Source organism: Grus americana, chromosome 11 (assembly GCF_028858705.1).
Source record: "Grus americana isolate bGruAme1 chromosome 11, bGruAme1.mat, whole genome shotgun sequence".
Lineage (NCBI taxonomy): Eukaryota > Metazoa > Chordata > Aves > Gruiformes > Gruidae > Grus > Grus americana.
In genome coordinates, this window is record NC_072862.1 from 445727 (window position 1) to 470074 (window position 24348).

The following is a 24348-nucleotide window of genomic DNA, read 5'->3' on the forward strand; positions in this document are numbered from 1 at the left end:
GACTTAGGAATTCTTTGGACTTTAGAAAGAATGTTTTCTTTCTGAAGTCCTGAAAATAAGTTGACCGATGTTGAGTGCGCAGTCCCAGTTGAACTCTGGCAACGTTTGCTGATTATGAGGAGCTTTGGGTTTAGTCCATGTGCTCCATAATTAGTTGTTGACACATACCTCTTTAGTTGATCTGGCAGAAAAAACCCACACTAGACAATATAGATTATTAATTTGAAAACTTTAACATGATTGCAATAATTTTACTATTTCACAATTGCAAGTGGATAAAACTAATGTGTACACTGTACAGTTAACATGTATTCTGATAAATACTCGTATTATGTTTAGCTTGGATATGAAAAAGTATTTGCAATGTACAACCACAGATTTAGTCAGGCACAAAAAGTACATGATGAAGAAATTTATTTAACTTAAAAAGCTATCACTCTTGTGAGTATCAAGAGTTAGGAAAATGAAAACCTAACATACATAAGCTACTGGATGTAATACTTATTTAAAATGTGTTGGCTGCCGAGCAAGTCCTTCTGTCTTAAGGTTTTAATAAGCAATTTTTTTTTAAATTTAATTTCCTTATTCTCCTCCTTCCTTCTCCTCATATATGCACTTGCGTGCACACACTTCCCTTCGTTACTATGCGCATATATATGCACACACACACTCTCACACGTACATATACACCCTTGCTTTCTGCTCGCTCGTCTCCTTCCAACCCTGCCTGCTGGTGATGACTAGTTAATTGTCTGGAACTCGCTGTGCACAGGGCAGGCGTGTGTAGCGTTTCCACATGGACCCTGCTTCCTCCGGTGGCCAGCTTTCTGCCTTCAGCTACGTCTGCTCTTTCATCCTACGCAACTGTGTAATTTCCACTTTCCTTGGAGGGGAGGGCTGAAGCTGCATCATCTGTATGTAAATGGATGATTAACACATTTAGAAGAGATTCTCTATTTGAAGTTTTAGTCTTGAAACTATTGGGAGTGACAGAAGCAGGTTCCTCAGCTAGCTTTTTAATTAATGTTCAGGTGCCCCCTTTGAGGACAGTCAGAGGTGGAAGTGTTTCCCTGACGTAATCAACTTAACATTTTACCTCTTTATAACTACACTTGGAAGTGTGAAAAATTTCCAGATGTGTAAAGAGACAGAAGTTGTATTGCATACCTGGAAGTTGATGAGTTGGTCTTGGTCTAACCCCATTTTTAGTAAGACCTGTCTTATACATGCACTTTTGCTTGAGTATGTTTGCCCTGCATTTGTGTCTGTATGTGGAGTTGAAAGAGTCTCACCTGTGAGAGTCTTGTAGCCTGTTCTGACATTTGTGATTGGTTTTGTCTGATGCAGAAGAGGAGATAAAATCATTTGGGCATGAGAGAAGGCTGAGTCTGACCCCCCTCATCTATTATGTTGGTCATGGGATGTCTCTAGATGTCTAATCTAGTACTTGTAATTTGATGTGCTGATACCAAGTGCTTGCGCTTTACTGCCTTGTAGTTTGGTTCATGCCACTTGCTTAGCTTTCTGGTTCTCCTCCCTCTTACCTGTCATCCTTCCCTTGGAGAACCGAATTCAGAAGGTTCAAAGCAGATCTTGGGTTTCATGAGCCTTGCAGTTTTCCTGAACCCAGAAAGAGAGAGTGGAAGGGTCTCGTTCTCCAATTTATTCTCCTTTTATCGAAGTGCTGTGTGCAAGTGCTAGATTGGCCTCTTAGTAATCCTTCCTGAATCACTAAGAAGAAGGACCTGTGCAAGTATAAAGCCTGTGTCTGAACAAGTATTCCAAACCCAAGATCTTAATTAATGACTAGATTTAGTACTGGGTTTTTTGGGGGTTTGTTCTTTTTTTTTTTTTTTTTTTTAAAGAATAAAAAGGCTATATATCTACTTTGCCACAGATTACTGAAGCTTCTGGTTTCTACTTGCTGAATTCAGAGCTCAGCCTCTATTGCTCCAAATGTTCCTCTACAATTTTATGTAGCTTTGTATCAAATGGGATGCTCCAGTTTCTGCTGCATGAGATGGCTGTGCCAGGATAAGCTCTGAGAAGGATGTGGTTTTAGCAATAGCACGCGGGGTTTGAGCACGTGCTTGCTCTTCCCACTTACCTCCACTGTGTATCAGTTGTATTCCAGTGTTGTCTCAAGAGCGAGTAATGGAATTTAGAAATCCAGACCATAAAGTGTTAGGAACAGTGATGACCCAAGCTTTACAGGACAAAGTTTTATTTATCTATCTATCTATCTATCTATCTATCTATCTATCTATCTATATCTCACATAAACTGTCAATCGGTGAATCTGATTTTTTTCTTGAACGTGCCCACAGCACTGTGGGCCTCGGATCACTTGAAATACTGCTGAGGGCACACCTCGTGCACCGGCAGCACCGGCGTCCAGCCGCGCGGTTTCAGCAGCGACGGGGCAATCCTGCAGCCGGGCTGCTGGGGGGGCCAGGGAGGCAGGTCTGGGGGTGGCAGGGGCAGCCGCCCTGTGCCCCACGGTGCCCAGCCCCGCTCCTGAGCCCTCTGCTCCTTGTGTCTGTTCAGGACTTGGAGACAAATCAAGGATGTCCTGCTGCAGTGCTGGCCCCGTTTTCTTCTGGTAATTATAGTCTGCCTTTTCAGACTCCTGTGCCGTTGCCATTTCAGTTTTGGGTTTTGTCTTCCTGTTACTTTTTTGTGTCCTCATTTTCCCCATTTCACTGATGCAGAGTGTGTACTGTTCAGTTGTTGCTGTAAGGAGCTTGCCAGTGCTGGCTTCTCTTCCCATCAGCTGGATGTGCACCTCAGGTGTTTAAAAAGTCATTTCACCTGTGTGAGATACGCTGGATGAGGGAGAGGGCATGGAGGTCGTCTTTTCTTCACAGTCTGAGCACCACTTTAGGCAACAGCTCAGCGAGGGAATGATCAGTTCTTGAATCTTCCACCAGTTTCTCACTCTCTCGCTTCGTATTTTGCATTACTTAAGATTTGGCAGCATTTGGATTTTCCCAAATATATGCATCCAGCCCCTGCTAAACTTCTTGGTTTTAAGGGGTCTTGGAAAGAGTTCTCATCTTGTTGTAGGGGTCATATGAGCATCTAATCTCCATAAGTTTTTAAGCTGCATCAAAGCTCATTTGCCTTCTCCCCCTCCCCCATCCCTCCTCTCTCCAGTTTTACCAAGCAATTTCAGGAAAGAAGTGCTGTAGAATGCAACCAAGCTGCCCGTCGCTGCACCTCCCTTGCTGCTGATGCAGCTGGGGGGCTCGCTGGTGGAGGCCAAGGGAAGGCGGCACGGGGAGACCGCCTGGAGCAGCGAGGGGCTGCACGCAGTCCTGGGTGCTTGGTGCCCCGTGCCCTCCCCGATGTTCTCAGTGCTGCCTCTGGCTGTGAGGCTTTAGCTGTTCTTGGCGTGGGCACCTGGGAACATCTGTGTGTCCCCACCTTGCTGAGGCTTGACCCCATCATCTGGCTTCTGCTGCGGAAGTTGTCGGCTTCTGCTGTGTGAGGCTGTCAGAGGACTGAGGCGAGGGCAGCGGTGCCACGGGAATCGTTGCGGCAGTGAGACTTGCACAGGCTCACAGCTGGGCTGCAACTTGCCAGAGTCTGAATTTTGTCGAAGCTGTTTGGAGAGTAGCTCTCAGTGCTCTTATTATGATGCTTCTATCTTTTTGTGGGTATAGAAGTCAACTTTTAACAGCACAGCACGTCAGTGCAGTGTTGCTGCGGTTTGGGAGTATTACCAAACTTACTGGAGAAAATATGCATTCCTCGTCGATGAGGAGTGGAACTGATTTCTCTTAATGGCGGTGATACTGAGCCTGGTAGGTTGGTTTTGGTTTTATTGCTCCGCAAAGCTCATGAAGGCTGTATGATTTTATTAAGTAGAATAATGAACATATTTTCATGTATTTTCATGGATTTGTTGCATTTTATGGTAAAATGATCTATTTCAATAGTAGTAGGATTCCTGTGAATCAAGCTAGGTTGTACCCAACATAAACTGCTTCCTAAATAAGGCTAATGACATTCTGTACAAGAAATTTCATTTCCCTTCCCTTTCACCTCTGTTAGATGGGGTCTGCGATCATTAATAGATAAAAGTCTTAGAAATCTGTAGGTTTCTGAGTATAGATACTGGGTTTTGAGAGTGAAATCTGCCGTAAGAACGTAAAACATTCCTTGAATGTTCCAAAGTGAATTGATTTTTTTTTTTTTTTTAATTCTTGTCATTGTGTTATATTGCAATGCAAAATCTAGTGTGTGCCCTGAACTTGCATAAGTATAAAAATTGTTTCAGTTTCTGTATTTAGCCTGGGCAGGGGTTTTTTAGCAGAGATTTCTCACTAAACTCTTGCAATAGGGTGAATGCCTTTTGGCCTGGTTCTGGCTTCCATTTGGTTTGGAGCACAGCTGACAAAGTCAGAAGTTATCTGGCAGATGTGCAGCGCAGCGCAGCATTGTGCAATGCATTGTTGTAAAACTCTTCTGCAACCCCTGGACCACTGGCTGATTTCAACGATTTTGCAGATGTGGGGTGGGATCCCCATTTGGAATAGGTCAGTGACTAATACCAACATTTCTTTTTAAAAGCCTTCCTTACAACAGCTTTGCTAGCTTGAATTACGTGTGCCATTTGTTAGAGCAGCGCTCTTGTGATCAGAGAATTTGATTACCTTATGGGAATATTAGATATTTAATGTTTAGAAATCCTCTCACCATTTAACCCTGAGAATACCTACAGAGAAATGGTAATACAAATGTTAGTTGAATTAGATTTCCTGTAATTTCTGGGTTTTGCAATCACTTTCATGGCACTACACTGTGGTTTTGAATATATGGTAATATGGTAAGTTACGTTGTTTTCATTTTCATTCATGTTCTGTGCATGTTTCTGCTTCAGTTATTGCAGTAGTGCTTCCTGGGATCTCTTTACCTAATGCGCAGACCTGCTGAACAAGGAATGGCTTTGAGGCAACTTACGTTGTAGCGGCGCGTTACGGAAGGGGATTAGGAGCGGACCTTACTGAGACAGCAGTGCTGGTACCTGTTGCTGCATGTTCATGCTGGGCGAAATGAGAGCAAGCTCTCCCCTGCAGAACCCAGATCTACACTAGTGACTGCATGCAGCCCAGTTGCAGAATTGCACCACGTACTGTTTCGATTGCCACCTTCCTGTCTTCCTTTGCCTTTCATGTCCTGTTCTGTAACATCACAAAATGCTTTTGTGGCTGTATCTTTTAATGTCTCCACACTAACGTGGCTTGTCTTCTGCATGAATCAGACTTTACTGTTCTTTTTCTATGTAATGTTTTCATTCTCAATTCCTGTTCTAAATGTGCCTTATAATATGCCTGCTCTTTCATCGTAATGCTTTTCCAGAAATGCCATCTGACCTACCAGTATAATTTAAGACAATGGGCTTTTTGGTTGATTTTCCTCTAACCCTGGTTCCTACAGAACACATTTTCAGGTTTTAATTCCGCCCCCCCCCCTTTTTTTCCTAATGAAAACTGAATTTTGCTCTTAGTAATATTTTCTTCCACATTGCCCATGTTTTGAGTCAGTCAAGTTGTCTTCTCTGTTACATTGCTGAAATTTATATGTTATGAATTACCATTTCAGAGCAGAATTTCTTCACATTACCTTGCATTACTGCAAGTTAAGAGAACAATTTTAAAAAAACCCCAAACCTACCAAACCCAACCACTGTAATGCGTGTTGGAGCCTCTAAGAGTCATCTGGCTTGAAGGGACAGACAGAAAGAAAACATTTAAAGTTACGTCCCTGTGTCCAGGCTGGCTGCAAACATGCTGCATGGCTAATGCAGTAGGAAACTTCTAAAAGGTTGTGGCTGCCCCTGGCTCCCTGGCAGGGTTCAAGGCCAGGTTGGATGGGGCTTTGGGCAACCTGGGCTGGTGGAGGGTGTCCCTGCCCATGGCAGGGGTGGCACTGGGTGGGCTGGGAGGTCCCTGCCCACCCAAACCGGGCTGGGGTTCTATGAGAAGCCCACTTTGATTCTCTCGTTTTTGGCGGTTCCTGCTGTCTTAGCCTTGGGAGCACCTTGCATACTCTGAATTAATGGTTCTGAAGATCTCAAAGTTAGATTATATATGGCTTGGCTTTGTGATCATCTGTCTCTATCCTAGGTGAGTAACAATATTTGCTACAAACAGGAAATACCAGTGAGACGGAGGAGAAGAGCAAGGGGAGAACCAGCCATGAGTTGAAGGCGGCTGCTTAAAAATGAGTCTGAAGGAGCGGGGCTTGATGGCACAAGGTGCTGTGGGTCAGAGCTGTCACAAACAGGGTGATGAACCTTCACTTTGCATCTTCTAAATATGACAGTAAAACACCTTTTCTTTGACAAGGAGGTCGAGGGTAGTGGTTAAGAGGTGGTGAGGTTTCTTCATGCACCGGTGACAGCTGTGGTTAAAATGCTGTTTGCTGGCTCTGTTTTGTACTTGAGTCCTTCTGTGACAATTACTTTCTAATTAGAGTTTCAGCCTTCCAGGAGCTCAAATTAATCTTCTGAAAAATGTATTTGGTGATTATTAAATAGCAGTGTTTCAGTGCTATAAATAGAGCATACAGTTACATCCTGCCGTGCATCTTTGAATCTCCATTTTTAATTCTAGCTTGAATCTTGCTACCAACTCCGTTGTTCCGTGCGTGCTGAGGAACGCATATGTCGCCTTGATTCTATTGATTTGCTCCCAATTTGGCTGTCTGTTATCCCGTACAAATTTTTGGCTCAAAGGTGCCGTTTTAAAAATAGCGTCATGCGTTGAACGCAGCACGGAAAGCCCTGTAGCTTTAAATTTCGCCGTCCTGGCCCTTCTCTGCGCCTGAAGCAGATGCCCCCAGCTGAAGGAGAGGTGCATAGCCCGCCTGTGAGCTCTGAGCCCGACTGTTGGTTTGCACCAGCAGCACAGGAGCTGTGCACACAGCGATGCTTGTTTTGGCAGAGGCGCTGTGTTTGTGCAGCGAGCGCCCGGAGCCCTCTCAGTCTGGCAGATGGATGGGGCCGGGTAGGCAGCGCGGGAGGCTGCCCGAGCCGTGCCGAGCGCTGGGGCCAGGGCTGCGGATGGCCACGCGGTGATGTTTATGTGGTGCTGCTGTACCTGCGTGTGCTGCGAAAGGGACTTCTGTGAGCCTGTGAAGGTGAGAAGATTGTGGAGCATAACTAGAACAGCATTAGTTATCTTATTTGGCTGTTTTATTTACATCTCCAGTAGAACTTGACCTCGTTTTGTGGCATCAGCCTTGGAAACGCTGCGTTTTCCTCCAGGCGCTGCTGTTGAATTTCTGTGGTTGTTTTTCTATATAGCTTTTCTTCACTTCGGGTCTGGGAAGTATGAAAAGGGCTCCTGTCTGAGTGAGTGTTGCAATCTATAAACAAGATCAAACAGAGTGTTGCTTTTTGGGGTTTTCTGTTTGTGGTGTTTTGGGGTTTGGCTTGTATGACACAATGAACAGTGAAAGAAGGGGCTAGTAACTGCAGCCCGATGTCAGAGAGAGGTGTTTAGATTGGTATCTTTCTAAATGTGATCTTTTGTTTTGCTGTTTTAGCTGTGCAAAATGTATTTTCAGGAAGTAGTAAACAAACTGCAGAATCATATTTTTCCTCCAGGTAAAAAAAAAGAATAAGAGCATACTGCTTCCCGTGGAGTCGGTGACCTTCAGAAATGAATAAGTACTTTTCTTTGGTTTCATTTAGCTGTGTAGCTAGGCATTGCCCTTTCACAAGTCAGAGTTAACAGTAAGCTGTATTTCCCCCCTGTGTTTATTAAATGTGGAAGAGAGACAGTAAGGGCTTTGACGCTCTGATCTCCAGTACAAAAGAGAAGATATTTCTCTTCGAGTTGCTGCAGTTAGCTCTTCAGTGCATTGTGGCTCCAATGTGAGAGCAAATGGTGAAAAAAAATACAAGATCCAGACATTTTTTTTGCTGTTTGCCTTTGCTGTAGATGAATGTTTACCTAGGGTTTGTTACCATCTGCAGAGGACGTGTAGTGTTACTGTTGCATTTGAAGTATGTATGTCTGATCACATTTATTTAATAGACTCATCATTTTCCTTTGCAAAAGGAAAACACTTTGCAAAAGTATAGGATCTCCTATACTGGGACGTGTACTTTTTTCACTGCGTTCGTCAGACCCCATAACGAAAGTGACACACAGGTGGCTATTGGGAACAGCTCTGTTAGAAATGCAGAGTTAAGTGGTTCAGACTGCTGAGGTAGAGGGCAGTACGAAAGGAGGGCTTTATTTATATTCCACATTTCCAGGTTGATAGATCTGCATACTTTACATTTTGGCACGTGTAACATCAGGCTAATACATCACTGCTTGAGAGCTGGAGAAGTAGTAGTGAGAACAGGATACCATGTTCTGTGCTCTGTAAATCAGCTATCTGTTCTGCCGTCAGGGTAGCTTGAGCTTTTCACGTCGTGTTGTGGAGATGCTGCTGCAGTAAGATTTGTCTCTAGATGGACTTGTAGATGGGGCTTCTCACTTTTTACAAGAACACCAAAAGCAACATAGTGATTTCAGTATTTAGTTAATTGTTTGCTCTGGATTTCTAGACAGGCGCCCTGTTGCCTTACACTGCTGGGTATTCGTCATCCCTTGAACGCACCTTTCTCTTTGATGCCTCGTTGCTCAGTGTTTTCTCCTTCCAGGTTTCCGAAGGCACGCGTGCCATGTGCGCGCAGCCCCAGGGAGCGCGTGTGTTCTTGTGCTGTAGTGACTGCCCTTGCCTACATTGCTTCTCCTTGTCCCTGACAAGCTAAGTTTGCCACTTTGAGCAATCTTAGGGATTTAATTGGTGCTAATGTGGGGGCACCCTGCAGCGCTCAGAGCTAAACAAGCAGCTACGTTTGAGTCTCTGAGGCCAGCTCTGTTGCATAGCTTTCTGGCAAGTGTAACATTAGCTGATGTACTATGCGTATGTTATGTTAGAAGGGCTTTGAAAGAGGGAACAATAGATCAAGAAATGCTATACAGGAATGACAAAGAAATATGTTCACAGGAAACATGAATCCCGCTGTTTTGAAATATTTATCTTTTCCTATAAACTGTTGATTGGATCAACTCTGAAATACTGCTTCCAGGATGAATTTTGGTTACAGTCACACTATGTGTTGTACCTGCAGAAAACACTGCAACTAAAAATAAAGAAGTGAAGTAAGTGTAGAAGTGCAGTAGTTGTACTGATGTACAAGAGCCCTTTAGAGTAAAGACTTGGGGATGACTTGCATGTTAAACTTAACAGAGAAAAATCTCCTGAAAAAGGAGGGAAATCCTTGCTCTCACATGGGGGTGTTCTGTGCAGAGTGATCACACGGAGAGGTTTATTTTCCCAGATTCCAGACCCAGTTTGCTCCATTGCTTTGCAAGTCAAATTTAACTTGCAATCTGAAAATTAAGCTCCGTTCTTTACAAATGGACACGTAACATGCAATAATAATCTGTATTTCTCAGGTAGGAACTTGAAGCATAAAAAAAACCCCCAAACTACTCTCTGGAAAGTGTTAACAATCATTTTGTCTCTAAGGTAATGAGATGTGTTTCAGAGATACTGGGGGAAACAGAATGAGGTTTAAAAAACAAACAAAAAACCCCAAAGAAAACAAACAAACACCCCCAAAAGACCCTGTCATTTTACATAGTCACTTTTTGATAAAAGCTTTTATAAATTTGTTTACAAATCCACCCTCTCCTCCCAGTTCCTATACTTATTTTTTTTTTTCAGCTTTACCTCATTTCCGATCCTTATTATTGTAACTTCTGGCCTGATTGGCAGTCCCTCCTTGACTAAAAATCTGCAGCTGCTGAAATAAATACCCATGAATGTTATTTTGGCTGTATCTTTTGCTGTGTCATCCTTTTTCACCTCAAAAATCAAGTTCCTGCAAGCCCTTGTGTATAATTCAATTCTTTCCTATTTTTTCCATTCGGATTGTTTTATTCATTCCCTTAGACTTGCCTTACCCATAATGTCAGTGTTACTGCCCGCTTACTCAATCAGCACCGCTGATTTTCTTCTGGACTAGTCTGCAGCTTTAGAAAACAGTTACTGAATTGGACCACCAAGCCTTACTCTTTTGCCTTCAAAAATATGTTTTCTGAAGACTTCAGAAGCTTGAGGTCAAGAAGGTAAGGTCTTTGGTGGCAACTGGGTTTTTAAAAAGAATTAAAGGAGCCAGAGACATAATCTGCAGGGAGATGTTACACTGTGTTGTGTCAGTCCCCTTCTGTCTCTAGGGCGTAAATAAACGCTTGCGGTGCCTGGTCCAGCATGTCTCCATCCCGTTTGAGGAAGCAGCTTGCGCCATGTTCATTGCCTCAGCCCACCGCTCCTGGCTGACCGGCAGCCAGGGATGCATGTGCACGAACTGCAGGTGGGAAAGGTGTAAGTCAGCTTTGTAGCTTCAGTTAACATAGTTAACCAGTTGGTAAGGGATAGCATCTGCTTCCCAGGAGGCATGGTGCCCTGGGCAGGTAGGTTCAAACGGGGAGCATGCAGAGCCTGCCAAGCTCTGCTGTGCTGGAAGCGATGTGCTGCAGGGAACACCCGTGTACCGTACTGACGGAGACTTTCCTCAAGCTCCTCTGTGGAATAGGTTACGATGGTTGTGACGGGTGCCATGTGCAATTCTCTCTGATACAGCAAGTACAACGTCGCGTGGCGGCAGCATCTTCCACCGTTCCCCCTGCCCCGCAGAGACCAGTGAAGTTGAAATATCAGTCTCCCTTGGGGACTTGTGCCGCTGACAGATACGAGGAAAATACAGCTGGTTGCTTTATAGCTAAACTCTGTTTCTGACACTTGAAGCAGCATATGAAGTCACATCTCCATTTCATATTGAATTAGGTGACAAGGCTGTGGGAGAGTCACGCTGCAGCTGGCTTTACCAGAGATCAAGTTGTGTGTGAGGGTTTGTATGTGAACCTCAGGCCATAGCTTGATGTATGTTTCTTTTGGCACCAGTGCCAACTTAAGCAGTCCCAGGTCACTTTTCCCTCCTGTAGCGTTCTGCAGTCCTGCTGGTACACAGTGCGTGGAGCCTTGAACCAGGTTCGGGAACTTACTAAGAATAAAAACATCTCCAAGTTCCTTACCACTGGGTTATTCCTAATGCGGGCCGGTCCCCAGGTTAGCTCGCACCTCGGCCCGCAGGGAGTTGCGGTTCCTTCCGTCCCCCTGCAGTGACAATACAAAGCTAGGCAGGGAGACGCTTGACACCCCCACCAAAGAAAGGGAACGCTAAATCGCGCACGAGTCGCTGGAGGATATTGTAAAACGTTGCTCTGTTGTGGTTGCTGACTGGCCCTTCTGTCCCTTGTTAGGTATCTGCCATCTCTGCCCCTTTCCGCAGAGTAAGGATGTGCTGGCCATGCGGGAATGCTGGGAACCACTCGCGTGGCTCTGGGTTGGCAGATGTACCATGAGCGCGCACGTGTCGTAGTAATCATCACTTGTGATTGTTTAATTACTGTGAGTAAGGTATAAAGCCATTTCCTCTTGTTGTGACCAGGGTTGGTTCCTTGGTCTATCTGTTATCTTAGGCAGGCAAAGAGATTGTATTGGAATTTTTTTCTTGTATTTTTTTCAGGGTCATTTTTCATTTTTGCTTTCTTTTGATTTTTTTTTTCCATAACCAGGGTGATCTTCTGACCATTTTGACGGTTAGTCGCCCACAGGCAAAGACTGTTTATCTCTTTTAGAAACCCCAAGTGTAATCTAACCAATGAGCTGTACTATGAAAAATACACAGCAGGACTTCCTTGAGCCGTCCATCTGTTTGTATGCTTTCCTTAGCCAGTTTTGATTTGGATTTGGGAGCATAACAGGGACAGCCCAAAACCATTGCTGGCAATGATGACCGGCAGTTTCTTTGTGGCAGCGTTGCAGCAGACAGACAAAAAGTTACAGGTCCAAATGTTTATTACAGACGTACCCACAAATGTAATATGTGGGTGTGGAATCTCTGTTCTTGGAAATGCTCAAAAGCTGCCTGGGCATGGTTCTGGACAGATGGCCCCTGAGGGCCCTGCCTGAGCAGGAGGGTTGGACCAGATGACCTCCACAGGTCCCTTCCAACCTCAACTGGTCTGTGATTCTGTAGCTAGCATCCTTTAAAAAGCAAAGCATTAGAAAAGGCTATCTCAACCATAGGTCATAAATAGGTTATTGCATCACCCAGGTGGGTCAGGCAGAGTAATTTGTTTTGGGGTTTTTTGTTTACTTTGGGGCCCACGATAAGTTTTGCAATGTGCAATGTCTTTATCAGTTCCGGTAGGGACACTACACGCTGTCTGCTCACGTGGCAGTAGGGCTGATACCACCTTGACTCAGATACTTAAAGAATCATATGCTGCAGGTGTCATGCAGGGACGTGACTTCTGGCTGTCGATTGCATTTAATTGAATACATTGAAGGTACCTCATAGTAATTCATAACATTTAAATATCTCTTTGTTGTACGTGACAGGGATTCTGTGCATGGCTTCATACAAACGTCTATTTAGATGTCTATTTAGATGGCTAAATGCAGATGTATAGCGCCCTCAGTACATTTTTTGCACTGTACAAATACTGAAGTAGAGAGAAATGAGGAAAAATGAGAAAATACAGTATAATTACAAAACACTGAGGTTAACAGCCCTGTCCCTGTATCAAGAGTTGTGGTTTTTCTATAGGTTTTCAGGCTCTTAGTTTCATACCTCTTAAAAAGACAGCTCTTCTTGAAGTGCAGGACTTGCGGAACTAATGTGAACTTGGAGTTGTTACCAATTCAGTGGAAACTGCAGCAGCATCCAAAAGATTGATTCTGCTTTGTGTGACACATGGTTTATTGAGCAGATGTTTGTGTACTAGTGTTTGTCACTCTTGCATGAAAGCAGTAAAAGGTATTCTCCTTAAGCCTCCTTTGACCCCTCAAAATAAGAAATATTGCCAAGAACATGTTGGGATGGACACAAGAAGATTAAAGCTACATTTGAGAATCATGCATTTTAAGTAATCTCAAGCCCCCTTTTCTACAGGTATCTTCCTACTCGCAACATTTCTTGAATCTAAAGATCCTGAAAGTTGTCAAGATATACTTTCTCTAAATCCTCTACTTAGAGCAATTTGCCATCTTTTTGCTTTTAGAAGAAAAAATAATATACAGTGTTCCACGTTGACAAATATACAGGAATAAGTCCATTGGAAACATGAGAACTTAGTGAGTTCTCTTTGGTTTCTCCATCAGCAGCAGATCTTAAGCAACTGGTCTAAATATTTTCCAAATTAATTTTGATCCTATCTTTACAGCAGTACTGCCCATTTTCAAAACCCACTGTTTCGTGTGGGTTTTGGATGTTTTGGGTTGGTTTTTTTTTCTCTGCAACGAACTTCCTCAAGCACTTTTATTTTTCACTGTTTTATTTGCATTAATTGGTGGTGGATTTCACCCCCCTAAAAATTTTACATAAAGGTACCTTAAAATAATTTGTCAGTTTGGAATTCAGAGACAGTGCTCAGCAGACAGGGGCAGAAAGTAAATAATTCTGTATCCAGTGTAAGTGTAAGGAGACTTGAGGGAAGTCAGAAGTAATTACCTGTATCAAGCATGCAGTTAATAGTTATAATAAATACCGGGCGTGTTCTGGGAATACAAAGAGCAAGCAGTCAGGCCAGCACTTCACGCTGGGATCAGAGAGGTCACTCCACAGATGTCCCGTGCCACCTGAGGTCTGGGGACGTGCCGGTCAGCAGGACGCGTGCTGCACGGGCGCTGGGCGAGCTGGTCCAGCGTCAGGGACCGGGGGCCGTGGGTGCTTCACTCTGCAGACGTGCTTAGACGCGAAGGACGCTCTTTTTTGCTCCCCTCCAATTTTTATTCCCTGTGAGGTGTTAATTAGAGATCATATTTACTAATGAACTGTCTTGTATCTGTCGTCGGAGACTGCAGGTCTCCACTCCTGTGCGTGCCCGAGGCAGGAGACCATCTGCCCACCCGACGTGGAGGGGTTGGCCCGAGTCGCCGTGCCTCGGCTGCTCCCCGTGCCTGTCCCTGCACCTGCAGCACGGGTCTTGGCCAGCCATGTGCTAACGATGCTGTTAATGAGGAGTGTTTCCAAACAGGAACTCTGAAACTTATGACTTTCTATGAGTCTCTGAGATTTTTCTGCTTGTATCACTGTACTGCCTTCAGCACAGTGGGGAAAAGGAAACAAAACAACTTCTGAGTTTTTTCAAGATTAGTTTTCAGTGCCACTCAGGGTGCTCAGTCACCGGGAAGTGTGATTAATCCGGGCGTCATAGGCACTGTTAGCTCCCTTCCGGGGCTGCTCTCCGCAGTCGGCATTCTCAGCTCCTCTGTCTCGCATTGCCCTATATATTTTTATTTCAAGTAACATGACACTTTTCAGTCACATTTTTAAAGCTCCAAATAAGGGAGGAGGAAGCGGGAGCTGAGCAATCTCCTTACAGTAGGCTTGCTCTGAATTCTGCTGTTTGCTTAAGCCGGCTGCCCTGCTTGTTGAAAAGAAACAATCTCGGTGAGTGACTCAGTGGTATGTGCGCTTACTGAAGAAGTTTTTAAAGAAGAGTGAAACACCTTTAAAGGAACTGTTGTGTTTAGTCTTCCGCAACACCAAAAGGCAAAACCATAGGTTCCTTCTGGGCTGCGTGTTGCAGAATAGATACATAGAACTTTGACAGGAGGGAAAGCCTGACAGTGTTGAAAGTGCTAGGGCTTTGATAAGACCTTGAGGGGGAGAAAGCATAAGATCCTCACATGATTTTTGATTTCATTCGATTCATGGCATAATGCCAAAGCAGTTTTCAGTATACTGCCTGGTGGGAGGTCATGCAGGTCCACTCTATCTGGACTGAGTCAATATACTGGAAAATTGTATTGCAAGGGAGATTGGCTAATTGAATTGTAATCCTTCTTTTTATACAAACATTGATCATTACACTATTTCATTTACTAACATCTTTTCAGGACAAATTGTCAGTCATCTTAAATCAGTAATGTGTCACCAGCGTTTTCCAGTGTTCAGAGGGCCCTGGTTTGTGCTGTCAATAACAGAGAAAATAGTTAAATTATCTCAGTTCTTTTCCAGAATAGCACTTTGCAAAGCCATTCGCTTTTTAATTGGAAAACCCCTTCTTGTAATTCCAGAATAATACCCACACTGCTGGTAATAAAAAAGTAATTATCCTGACATGATTTATTCTACTACATAGCTGTTGTGGTTTATTTTCTGTCACAGGTATAGGAAGAAAACCCGAGGAGATACGCTGAAGTCAATTGATTTTACAAGGGGCCGGAAGAGAAAGTTTCTACAAAATTTTTCTCTCACAAAACTTGTGTCCGAGAGGAAGAGTGTACTATTAGTGTAATTTATAGTAATTATACACACACACTCTAATTAGACCTAGCTGGGAGTAAATTAAGCTGATAGAAACTTCACTGCAAAGTAGTGTTGAAGTCCCGTTAGTTCCGTGACACTGAAACGTGCAAATTTCAGCTCAGAGCCAGTCTGCTGTGGAAGAGCTGACAGCCCAACATTACCCACAGTTGCTTGGTTCTGCGATGCTGGGTCAGTCCCACCCCGGTCACTTTTTTACTGTCCAGCTACAAAAAGTATTTATCTATGAAAAAAAAAAAATCAAATTACTTTCTGGAAAATTTGCATCTGATTTTATGGATCTTTCTTTTTTTTTAATCTGCCGTTAATACTAAAATTTCCTTCCTCTTGTGTAGATACAGATCACTGCAAATGGACCGATAGGGTTCTTTTTGAGAAGCCAGCTTGTTTTATAAGGCAATTAAGAGGAGTAATAAGATTGTATCAGTGTGCTGAATAGAAAAGTCTGTGCTGTGCTGCTTTACATATTACGGCAAGTTGGAAAAGCAGTGAATCGAGCCGTGTGCTATTGCGCATAAAGGATCTGTGGACAAGGAGCTAAGCAGTTATGCTGTGGGGAGTTGGTTGACGCTTTCCAGGTCAGGCATGCCCTGCACACACAGGATCTTTGTTTCCTCCTAGACCATACGAAGAAATAGGATCAGTGGCAATCCTGGGAAAATATTAATCAAATTACAAATTCCATGAAAATGTATCTTACAGATGTGTGCTACTCCAAAATACACATCCCTAGATCTCATAGATGGCATATTCTCTGTACAGTACTAGTCATGTATATTGTTGGTCCCACTGATTAACAGGAAATCTCAGCACTATGTTTTTCCACTAATCTATCCAGAGATCCAGGGTTTCTACAACTGAACCTGCTTAAGAAAGCAGTTGATATTTCTGCAGTCACTACAGACTAAAAACTGATATTCTGTGGTTTTCAGCAACTGAACTCCTCTAAAAAGTACGTCTAATTGGTTTTCCTATTGATGTGATAGCAAACAGAACCTCAGCCTAAGTCTGCTGGGAAGGAGCCTTGCTGACCCTGCTCAGTGCTAGCCAGCGTTGCTGCAGCACAACAGTGCTGTCTACTGCAGGGTGTTAATTTTGTTGCATTAAATCATAAATATAGAATATTAAAACTAGAGAGGGGGATACAATTAACCGTAATAGCATTTTTTGGTTTGTAAAGCATATATTCACAAGACAAATACAGAAATGCGTTGTGCATTTAGGGAGTAAGCTATGAATTGGCTGGTAGTTGTTTAAATAAAATAATCTGGGGTGCTGCCCAGTGTTTAAATCAACCTGCTGGGTCTGGAGAGAACAACGAATGCGTACCATTAAAGCTTGTTTGCGAAGTGCGTAGGGCATGAATCACAGCCCGTTTATCCAACGCATTATAGGGCTGTTTGCTGCGTCTGCAGAAGCCAAAACATGTATTTGGTTTTCCACGGTTTAAAAGCAATTAAAACAGATTTCTTTTTTGAAAATGGGAACGGTACCAAGTATCATTTTTAGACTTTACCGTCCAAATTACTGCCAGACCTCAGTAAACACAGCAGCGTTCCGCACGAGAAGTGATCTGGAAGTGAAGCGGTTGGTAACTGACCCGGCCTTGGGGCTGCAGACCCTGCTCGACAGCAGCCGCTCCGGAGACGGGGCAGGCGCTGCCCGGGGTCTGGCGGCAGCCGGGCTCTGCCTGCCCGCGGCCCGCCGCTCCTCCGCCCCGCAGGCGCCCCGCCCGCAGCGCTGGGGCGCTCCCGGGTCCCCGCGGCCGCTGACACGCTGTCGGACGCGGCCCAGGCTGGCCGGGCCGCAGGGCAGGGGACGGGCCGCCGCCCGGGGGAGCGCCTGGCCCAGCCGGCCAAAGGCCTCCACCCCCCCCCGGAACGGGGCGCCCTTCGTGGGGCCGGGGCTGCGGGGCCGCTCTGCCCCGAGACCGCCCCGGCGCGGGGGCGGGCGCTGCGCCTTTCGGGGGCGGGGCCGGGGCCAGGTGGGGCGCGGCGGCGGCGCAGCCATGCGGGGAGCCGGGCGGGAGCCATGCACTGGGAGCGGGCGCTGCTGCTCCGCCGGGCCAAGGTACCGCGGGCGGGGAGGGGGCGCCGGGGGCTCTCCTTAGCCGGAGGACCCGCCCCGGCCCCGGCTGCGCGGGCAGGTCCCGCGGCGGCTCGGCCCTTGCTGACCCGGGGCGCTGGAAGCGTACCTGGCCCGAGCAGGGAGAGCGTCGCGCTGCAGCTGAACTGCCCGATCCTTCCTTTCTCCAGCCGAGGGACGAACGTTGGCGTTCGTTCTGGTTACTTCGTGTGGTTCGTTTGTGCTGAAACAGCGTTTAACTTTTTTTTTCTTTTTGCTAAAAATGGGGATTTTCCTTTGAAACCTGCTATTTTCCCTTCGCTTGGAGGCACCTGTTTGCAGGATTTATCGCTTACTGCAGGCCTGACAGCATGAGGCAGGGCACGTTTTCAGAGGCCTGAAGGGCTTTTTATTTCTTTCTTGAGCACTGACACAAGTAGATGTAGATCTCACGTTTTCTGTTAAGTTTCATTATTGCTTGCTTTTGTACAAGCAGATGACGCACTGGGAATAACTTGGGTTTGCTGTATACTTGCTCTGTGTGGCTTTTGCTCTTTCACCGTTACCTTCTCTGTCTTTTTGTTCACCAGCTGATAGAGCTGCTGACCTTATACTAAAACTTAAGAGAACTCAGCCTGCCAACCTTGGGTGCCCTGTCTTGCTTTGTGCTTGAGTTTTTCGGTTGTTTGAGGTCATTAAGCTGGCTCAAGTATGAGGGGGTTTGCTTTTTCTCAGCTTTTACTAGATGTCTGTAAAGCACATGAAGCTGAGTCGATTGATACTGTACCCTGGCCAGCTGAAAAAATTTTTGCAGAATTGTATCTACTTGTCAAGTTGGCTGGTACAAAGAAGGAAAGGTTTTACGTTAGTGAAGCTGGTGATTAGCGCTTGTATTTCTCTCTCTCCTTGCCTAGATCGAGCGATTGGAAGTCAGCAGCTTAGCGCAGACCTCCAGTGCAGTGGCCTCGAGCACTGATGGCAGCATCAATGCAGACTCTGTTGATGGCACCCCGGATCCTCAGCGAACAAAAGTGGCTATCACACACTTACAACAGAAAATACTGAAGTTGACCGAGCAGATCAAAATTGAACAAACAGCCCGTGATGACAACGTGGCAGAGTACCTGAAACTGGCCAACAATGCAGACAAGCAGCAGAGTGCCCGCATTAAGCAAGTGTTTGAGAAGAAAAATCAAAAGTCAGCCCAGACCATCTTGCAGCTGCAGAAGAAACTAGAACATTACCATCGAAAGCTGCGAGAGATTGAACAGAATGGGATCCCTCGGCAGCCAAAGGATGTCTTCAGGGATATGCATCAGGGTTTGAAAGATGTTGGAGCAAAAGTCACTGGTTTCAGTGAGGGAGTAGTAGACAGCGTAAAAGGTGGGCTTTCCAGTTTCTCCCAAGCTACGCACTCAGCAGCAGGAGCTGTGGTTTCCAAACCCCGGGAGATTGCCTCCCTCATAAGGAACAAGTTTGGGAGTGCAGACAACATTGCTAATCTGAAAGACTCCTTAGAAGAAGGCCAGGAAGATGGAACAGGAGGCAAGGCTCTAGGTGTTATTCAGAACTTTCAGTCAAGCCCAAAATATGGCAGTGAAGAGGATTGCTCCAGTGCCACGTCGGGCTCTGTGGGAGCCAACAGCACGACAGGGGGCCCTGTGGGAGCTTCTAGCTCCAAAACAAACACTCTGGATATGCAGAGCTCAGGGTTTGATGCAATACTGCATGAGATTCAAGAAATTCGAGAGACACAGGCAAGACTGGAAGAATCATTTGAGGACCTTAAGGTTCGCTATCAGAGGGATTACTCATTAATAATGCAGACTCTGCAGGAGGAGCGGTACAGGTATGTACTTTTTTGTACTTCATTTCTATACTAAATACTGTGAGTTGCAGGGCACCAGAGTCCTGGATAGTAACTACTCAGCAGGCTGTTCCCAGCGGCCTGATTCAGATGGGAAGTCCTGTGGTCCTCTCAGGATTTTGCCCTCCCAGCTCTGTCTTTTGTAAATATAGTTATTTTGCTGCTCATCTCCCTTACTGTATAAGAAAGAAATAGCAAGGAAAAAGGTGATTCCATAGTGTTTTCAGAATAAAAAGTCAAGCCAAAGAGGTTTAGAAAGGTGACCCAAAAGACCAGGAGTACATTGATGCAGTTCCTGTTACCCAGACAGTGCTTTGCCCTGCAAAAACCCTGCAAAGGTTTGGGTGAAGGCAAGAGGCAGGAGGCCACAGATGGACAGCATCCTGACCCTGCCTCCTCCAACACTCAGATCCATATCTACCAGAAAAAGACATATCCCACTTTCTTAGGGCTCTCCAAAAAGACATGATCTTGCCCGTGTGCCAAAACTAGGGTATCCCCTTCCTTTCTTCGCTCAGCTCCACAGCAGCAGGGTACAATGAAATGAAGTTAAATTAAACGTCATATATTGGCAGTGCTCTTGTCATGGAGGTCATGGAGGGGGGTAACCTGTGTTTCCATCAACCTTCCCCTCGCTGGAAGGAATGGAAAGGTGGAGGAGTGCTGCAGTGCTGCCAGTCCCTGATCAGGTCACAGGAGAGAGGTGACGGTGGCTTCAAGGAGGGAGCCTGACAGTATGGTATGGCAGCCAGCTACCCCCACTTCTACCCCCACGCTGGGAGAGCAACCCTCGGAGAGGTGCTGAGGGAATGCTTTCCCTTCCCCTTCCATGCTGGGCGGGAGAGAGCTCTCAGCAGGCCTTAGTAATGAGGTTGCTTATGGCCTTTGTCACTTCAGCCAGGCTGTGAAGCACAACCTGTGAGGCTCTGCAGAGCTGCAGGGTGTGGGGACGGGCTTTCTGAAGTACCGTGTGCCGCTTGCTGCATTGGTTTGCACAGTACGACGTGGAGTTGCCCCACAGCTCTTTAGACATGCTGGTGCCAGATCATTGGAAAAACATTTGAAAAGGCTTAGCCTGCTAGGGTCTCGTGGAGGCAGCGAGCTTTCTGTGTGCTTTGCAGAGCTTGGATAGACAAAGCCAGACCAACACCACTTTCTAATCCTGCTTTGCAACAATCAGCAATTTGACTGAAACAAGCACCCAGCACAGCAACTTTGGTTCCTAGTGCCTCATTGTCATGGATTCACATAACGAAGCGATGCGGAGTTTGATCTTCCGCTCCCCAGCAGAGAGGGGTCCCGTTGTCTGTTGCTGTGTAGGTTGTTGTTTCACACATACAGCAGCAGCCATTCATAGTGCAGCGCTATATGCAGTCACAGTACAGCTGAAGAGCGGTCTGAAAGTACAATAGAAGACCTTAGGACTGATGTATGTGGTCAGCTAAACTGGCTAGTTATTCCCTGAAACCGTTTAGCCAGGTTCACATAGGTCCTCACGCTAGTGCAATATGAAATTGTATCTGTCATGTGCCATTAACCTTTACTGAGTGCTCCCCTGAGGTGAGCCCAGAGCCTAACCACTAACCAAGGCAGCCTGGAGTGAAAAGCTTCGGGAGAATCTGTATTTGGCTTATAAATGCTTAAAAAGGTAGTAATTTAGACCTGCCATTTGGAATGTTGATGCAAATTAATTAAAGGTGTGACCTTTAAAGAGGACCAGTTAAACCACACTAAGTACCCTTGCCTCTGCAGGCTTTCAGAGATGAGCAGGTAACTGCATGATCCACAAGGAGCTCGTGGGTTAATCACAGCGAGATTACTACCTTATTGTACAAATCTAGATTCTTGTTTGATAGCTTGTGTATTTTAAAACATAACGAAGATAAAAGCCAGCATCACCCTGAGAACTGGAAGGTTACATGATGTGTCTGAGGGCAGAGAAGATGCTGCTGCCTTGGTGGAGAGGGCTGGCACCTGTTCCTCCGACTAGGAACCCTTCTTGTTCCTTGGCTCTCTTAAGGAAAAACGAAAAGATGGGAATGGAGGTTGTGGTTTGAAGCTGGGAGGCTGGGGATTCAAGTTAATCATAACTGGCTTTAAAAGCTATAAATACCTCACAACGCTGCTCTATTTCTAGGAAGCTTTCAAAAACAAGCACTGAGTTCAGTTAAAGCTTAAAAAAAGAAGTATTTTGGAGAAGCCTTTGCTCATAGGGCAACACTTCAGTGTTTGTATTGTACCTGGAAGCTGGAACAAAGCACATGCCATGGGCACATGCCATGGCATTTTCTCACCCGATCTTTGTCCATTTCCTCTTTCTTAGATGTTGTACTCTTTTGTGGGTTCTGATCTTTTTTCCTTGCACGTTCATGCAGTTCCTCTTTATCAGCCATGGCTTGCCTCGCAGGTTTTCCATGACCTCTTCAATCTTCTCCCTCCTTCTCCTTGCTTCCAGATCTTGCCTATCAACCCGTGTAGCTGCTGGTTTGCTGACTGGCTCTGGGGCAGGGACCTGCTGGTGCAGTCGCTCCAGTTTTCCCGCCCCGGTGCTGCGGGGTGCCCAGGCTGGCCTGGCGGCACCTCGACGAGGCTGGGGCGGGCTGCGCTGTGCTGTGCTGCCCTGCCTGCCTCTGGGCAGCACGTGCCGGCCCCGGAGCACCGCACCGCTCCACCGGGGCTGAGTCATCGAGGAAGGAAGGAAGATTCTGGCGGCACCTTGGCCGTCATTGTGTTCCTTCTGCACCGGGAGTGGGCGCTGAAATAGCCTGTTGCTTATCTCATCGGTTGGAAGGTGGCAGTTGTTTACTGATATGAGCAGGGACTTTCTGTGCTATTGAGACTGAAATAAAGTTCCTGCTGAGTATTTTCATCTTGCATGTCCCTTTAGGAACCTGTTTGTATGCGGTGAAATTATGAGCTCACATATTTGGAGTGTGGCCAGTCCGAGAGTTTGGGTTTCTTCCCAAGCCCGGCATCCTTGGAAAGGACATTTAGGTCTCCCACGCTCCTGTCAGGAGAAATCTGTCAGCCAAAATGCTAGATTTTGGTGCTTTCATTTATCTGATTTTGCTGTAGTCTTACTGTTAGACTTAAGTCTGTTCACATGATTTATTTTAAAATAGATCAAATGTGCTAAACCTCTGAGGTCTAGAAGGGTTGAAGAGGCCTTCCTGGAGCGTGGTGGGGCAGCAAAGGCAGCGTGGTGGGGCAGCTACGACAGCTCTGAAACGTCCCTGCAAAGCGATTGTCTTCTGCTGGGGGAGCTTCAGAGCTGAACGCACAGCTTGGTGTGGGCACCGAGAGCAGCTCGTGCTCCCCTGGGAGCAAGCTCTGTCCCTCATGTATCATCTAGATAGAAGACTTGGAGTATGTTGCAAGTAGATATTGCTTTTAGCATTCTGCTATTGAAAGCAGTGTGTTCAGTAGCATAAAAATGTATTGGGATGACAAATAAAGATCAGATGGGATTTTGTATGACATAGCTATAAAAAAGAAAGGTCCGTCCTGAGAGATGCCTGAAGAGAAGTATTAAACTCCGTTCACTGTGTACTGTGAAGATCTTTTAGCATCAGTTTGATCAGTTTCTGTACTTGCCAGAGCACTTACTGAGTGCAAATAAAATGTCTTTATCGTCATGTCTCTCCCTTACATATGCTGTATTAGCCATGCATTTTGCAGCTATTTAAAATGCCTTTTCAGATCAGTTCTCTGATTCCCAAGCAGTGAGCCTCAGAAAGTGCATGGAAATCTGACATAGCTTTTTTAAGTGAAGCGTTCCTATATCCCGTACTTCAGCCAAGCACCCCAGCAGTACACTGGGTGTCTTCCATATGAACATCTCTGATGATGAGATAATTGTGACAGTCGGCACTAGTCTGTCATAGAGAAAAGTTTCGGGGCTGGAGCCTCTTAATCTAGAGGCTAGTAATTTTAAGAGGAAGTTTCACATCGTAGCTAGTGAAAAAATAATTCTTAGACTCCAATAAGGCATTTTCCATACCTGAAATATAGTGGGGTTTGATCATTCAGGCACTGCTATATTCACAGACAAGTTTAGAGTCTGTTGCGTAGACACTGGCACTTGTATGTTAGAGAGGGAAGTGTGAGTATAATCTTAACCCTCTTGACAGATGTCCAATCCCTTTTGTTTTTGTAATACCTCTGCATTAAATGTGAACCATCCTTTGACAGGAAGACCCTGGCTTTCGACCTTGTAAGTCACATGAACCCCTCTTAGCTTTTCAAATTTGAACACCAGGAGAAAACAGCAGGAAAAAAAATCATTTTCTAAATTGTAGATAATGGGACAAGAAGTGAAAAGGAGACAAATGGAGGAAGTGTAATTTCAAAAATAAGTCTGGGTAGGTTGTTTTTTTGTTGTTTGTTTTGTTGGGTTTTTTTTTAATAACCCAATTCCAGCAGTTGCCTAACACGCCAGTTTCTGAAAGTGCAGATGATTCTTGGGTGCAAACTGCAAAAGCTCTGGGGTCGAGCAGGGAAATGAAGTGTGTGGTTGGGAACAAGCCGGTAGTCCTGCATTCAGGGCAGGGAGGATTGGAGCCAACCCTTTGCTAATCATGTTATGCTTAAACTCTTAACTGTACAGATTTGCAGGCTTTCCTTATGTTTCCTGTAGATTGAGGTAGTTTTGAAGTTATTAAAATACAATTGTTTCTCGTTAGAGAACAGGATTTAAGCTGCCTGGCAATAGCTGTTTTCTGAAGGGCGTTTATGTGGGAAGAGGTTAAAAGACATCATATTTTCAGAAATACTTAAATCCCTTTTTGTCTAATAAATCCACTGGAGAATTTTGTAATATATTAATAAACTGAATATATCTCAAGTAATTAATGCCGCCTTTGGGACTTAGTTGCAATTTCTTGGCTGTTGGCAAGTTGTTTGTTTTTTTTTAAGTTGGGTGGGAAGAAATGGCAATATTAATTATCTGGGCTCCTTCATTAGCCAGTCTTCACATGGCTTTTCCCTTGTTTGCAGCTTGTCTTTC

General features: G+C 45.3%; 1 protein-coding gene across 13 annotated transcripts in view; it reads left to right on the top strand.

Annotated features, from left to right (window-relative positions):
• TMCC1 (transmembrane and coiled-coil domain family 1) overlaps window positions 1–24348 on the top strand; it is a 117015-nt gene that overhangs the window by 87001 nt on the left and 5666 nt on the right. For 12 of the 13 annotated variants that reach the window (XM_054838612.1, XM_054838616.1, XM_054838609.1 and 9 more), the window contains one exon: window positions 18391–19325. In XM_054838612.1, coding sequence (XP_054694587.1) covers window positions 18391–19325 — 935 coding nt within the window. Of the gene's footprint in view, window positions 1–17050; window positions 17483–18390; window positions 19326–24348 lie in introns of those variants that run through there. The other variant, XM_054838619.1, reaches the window with a different exon arrangement.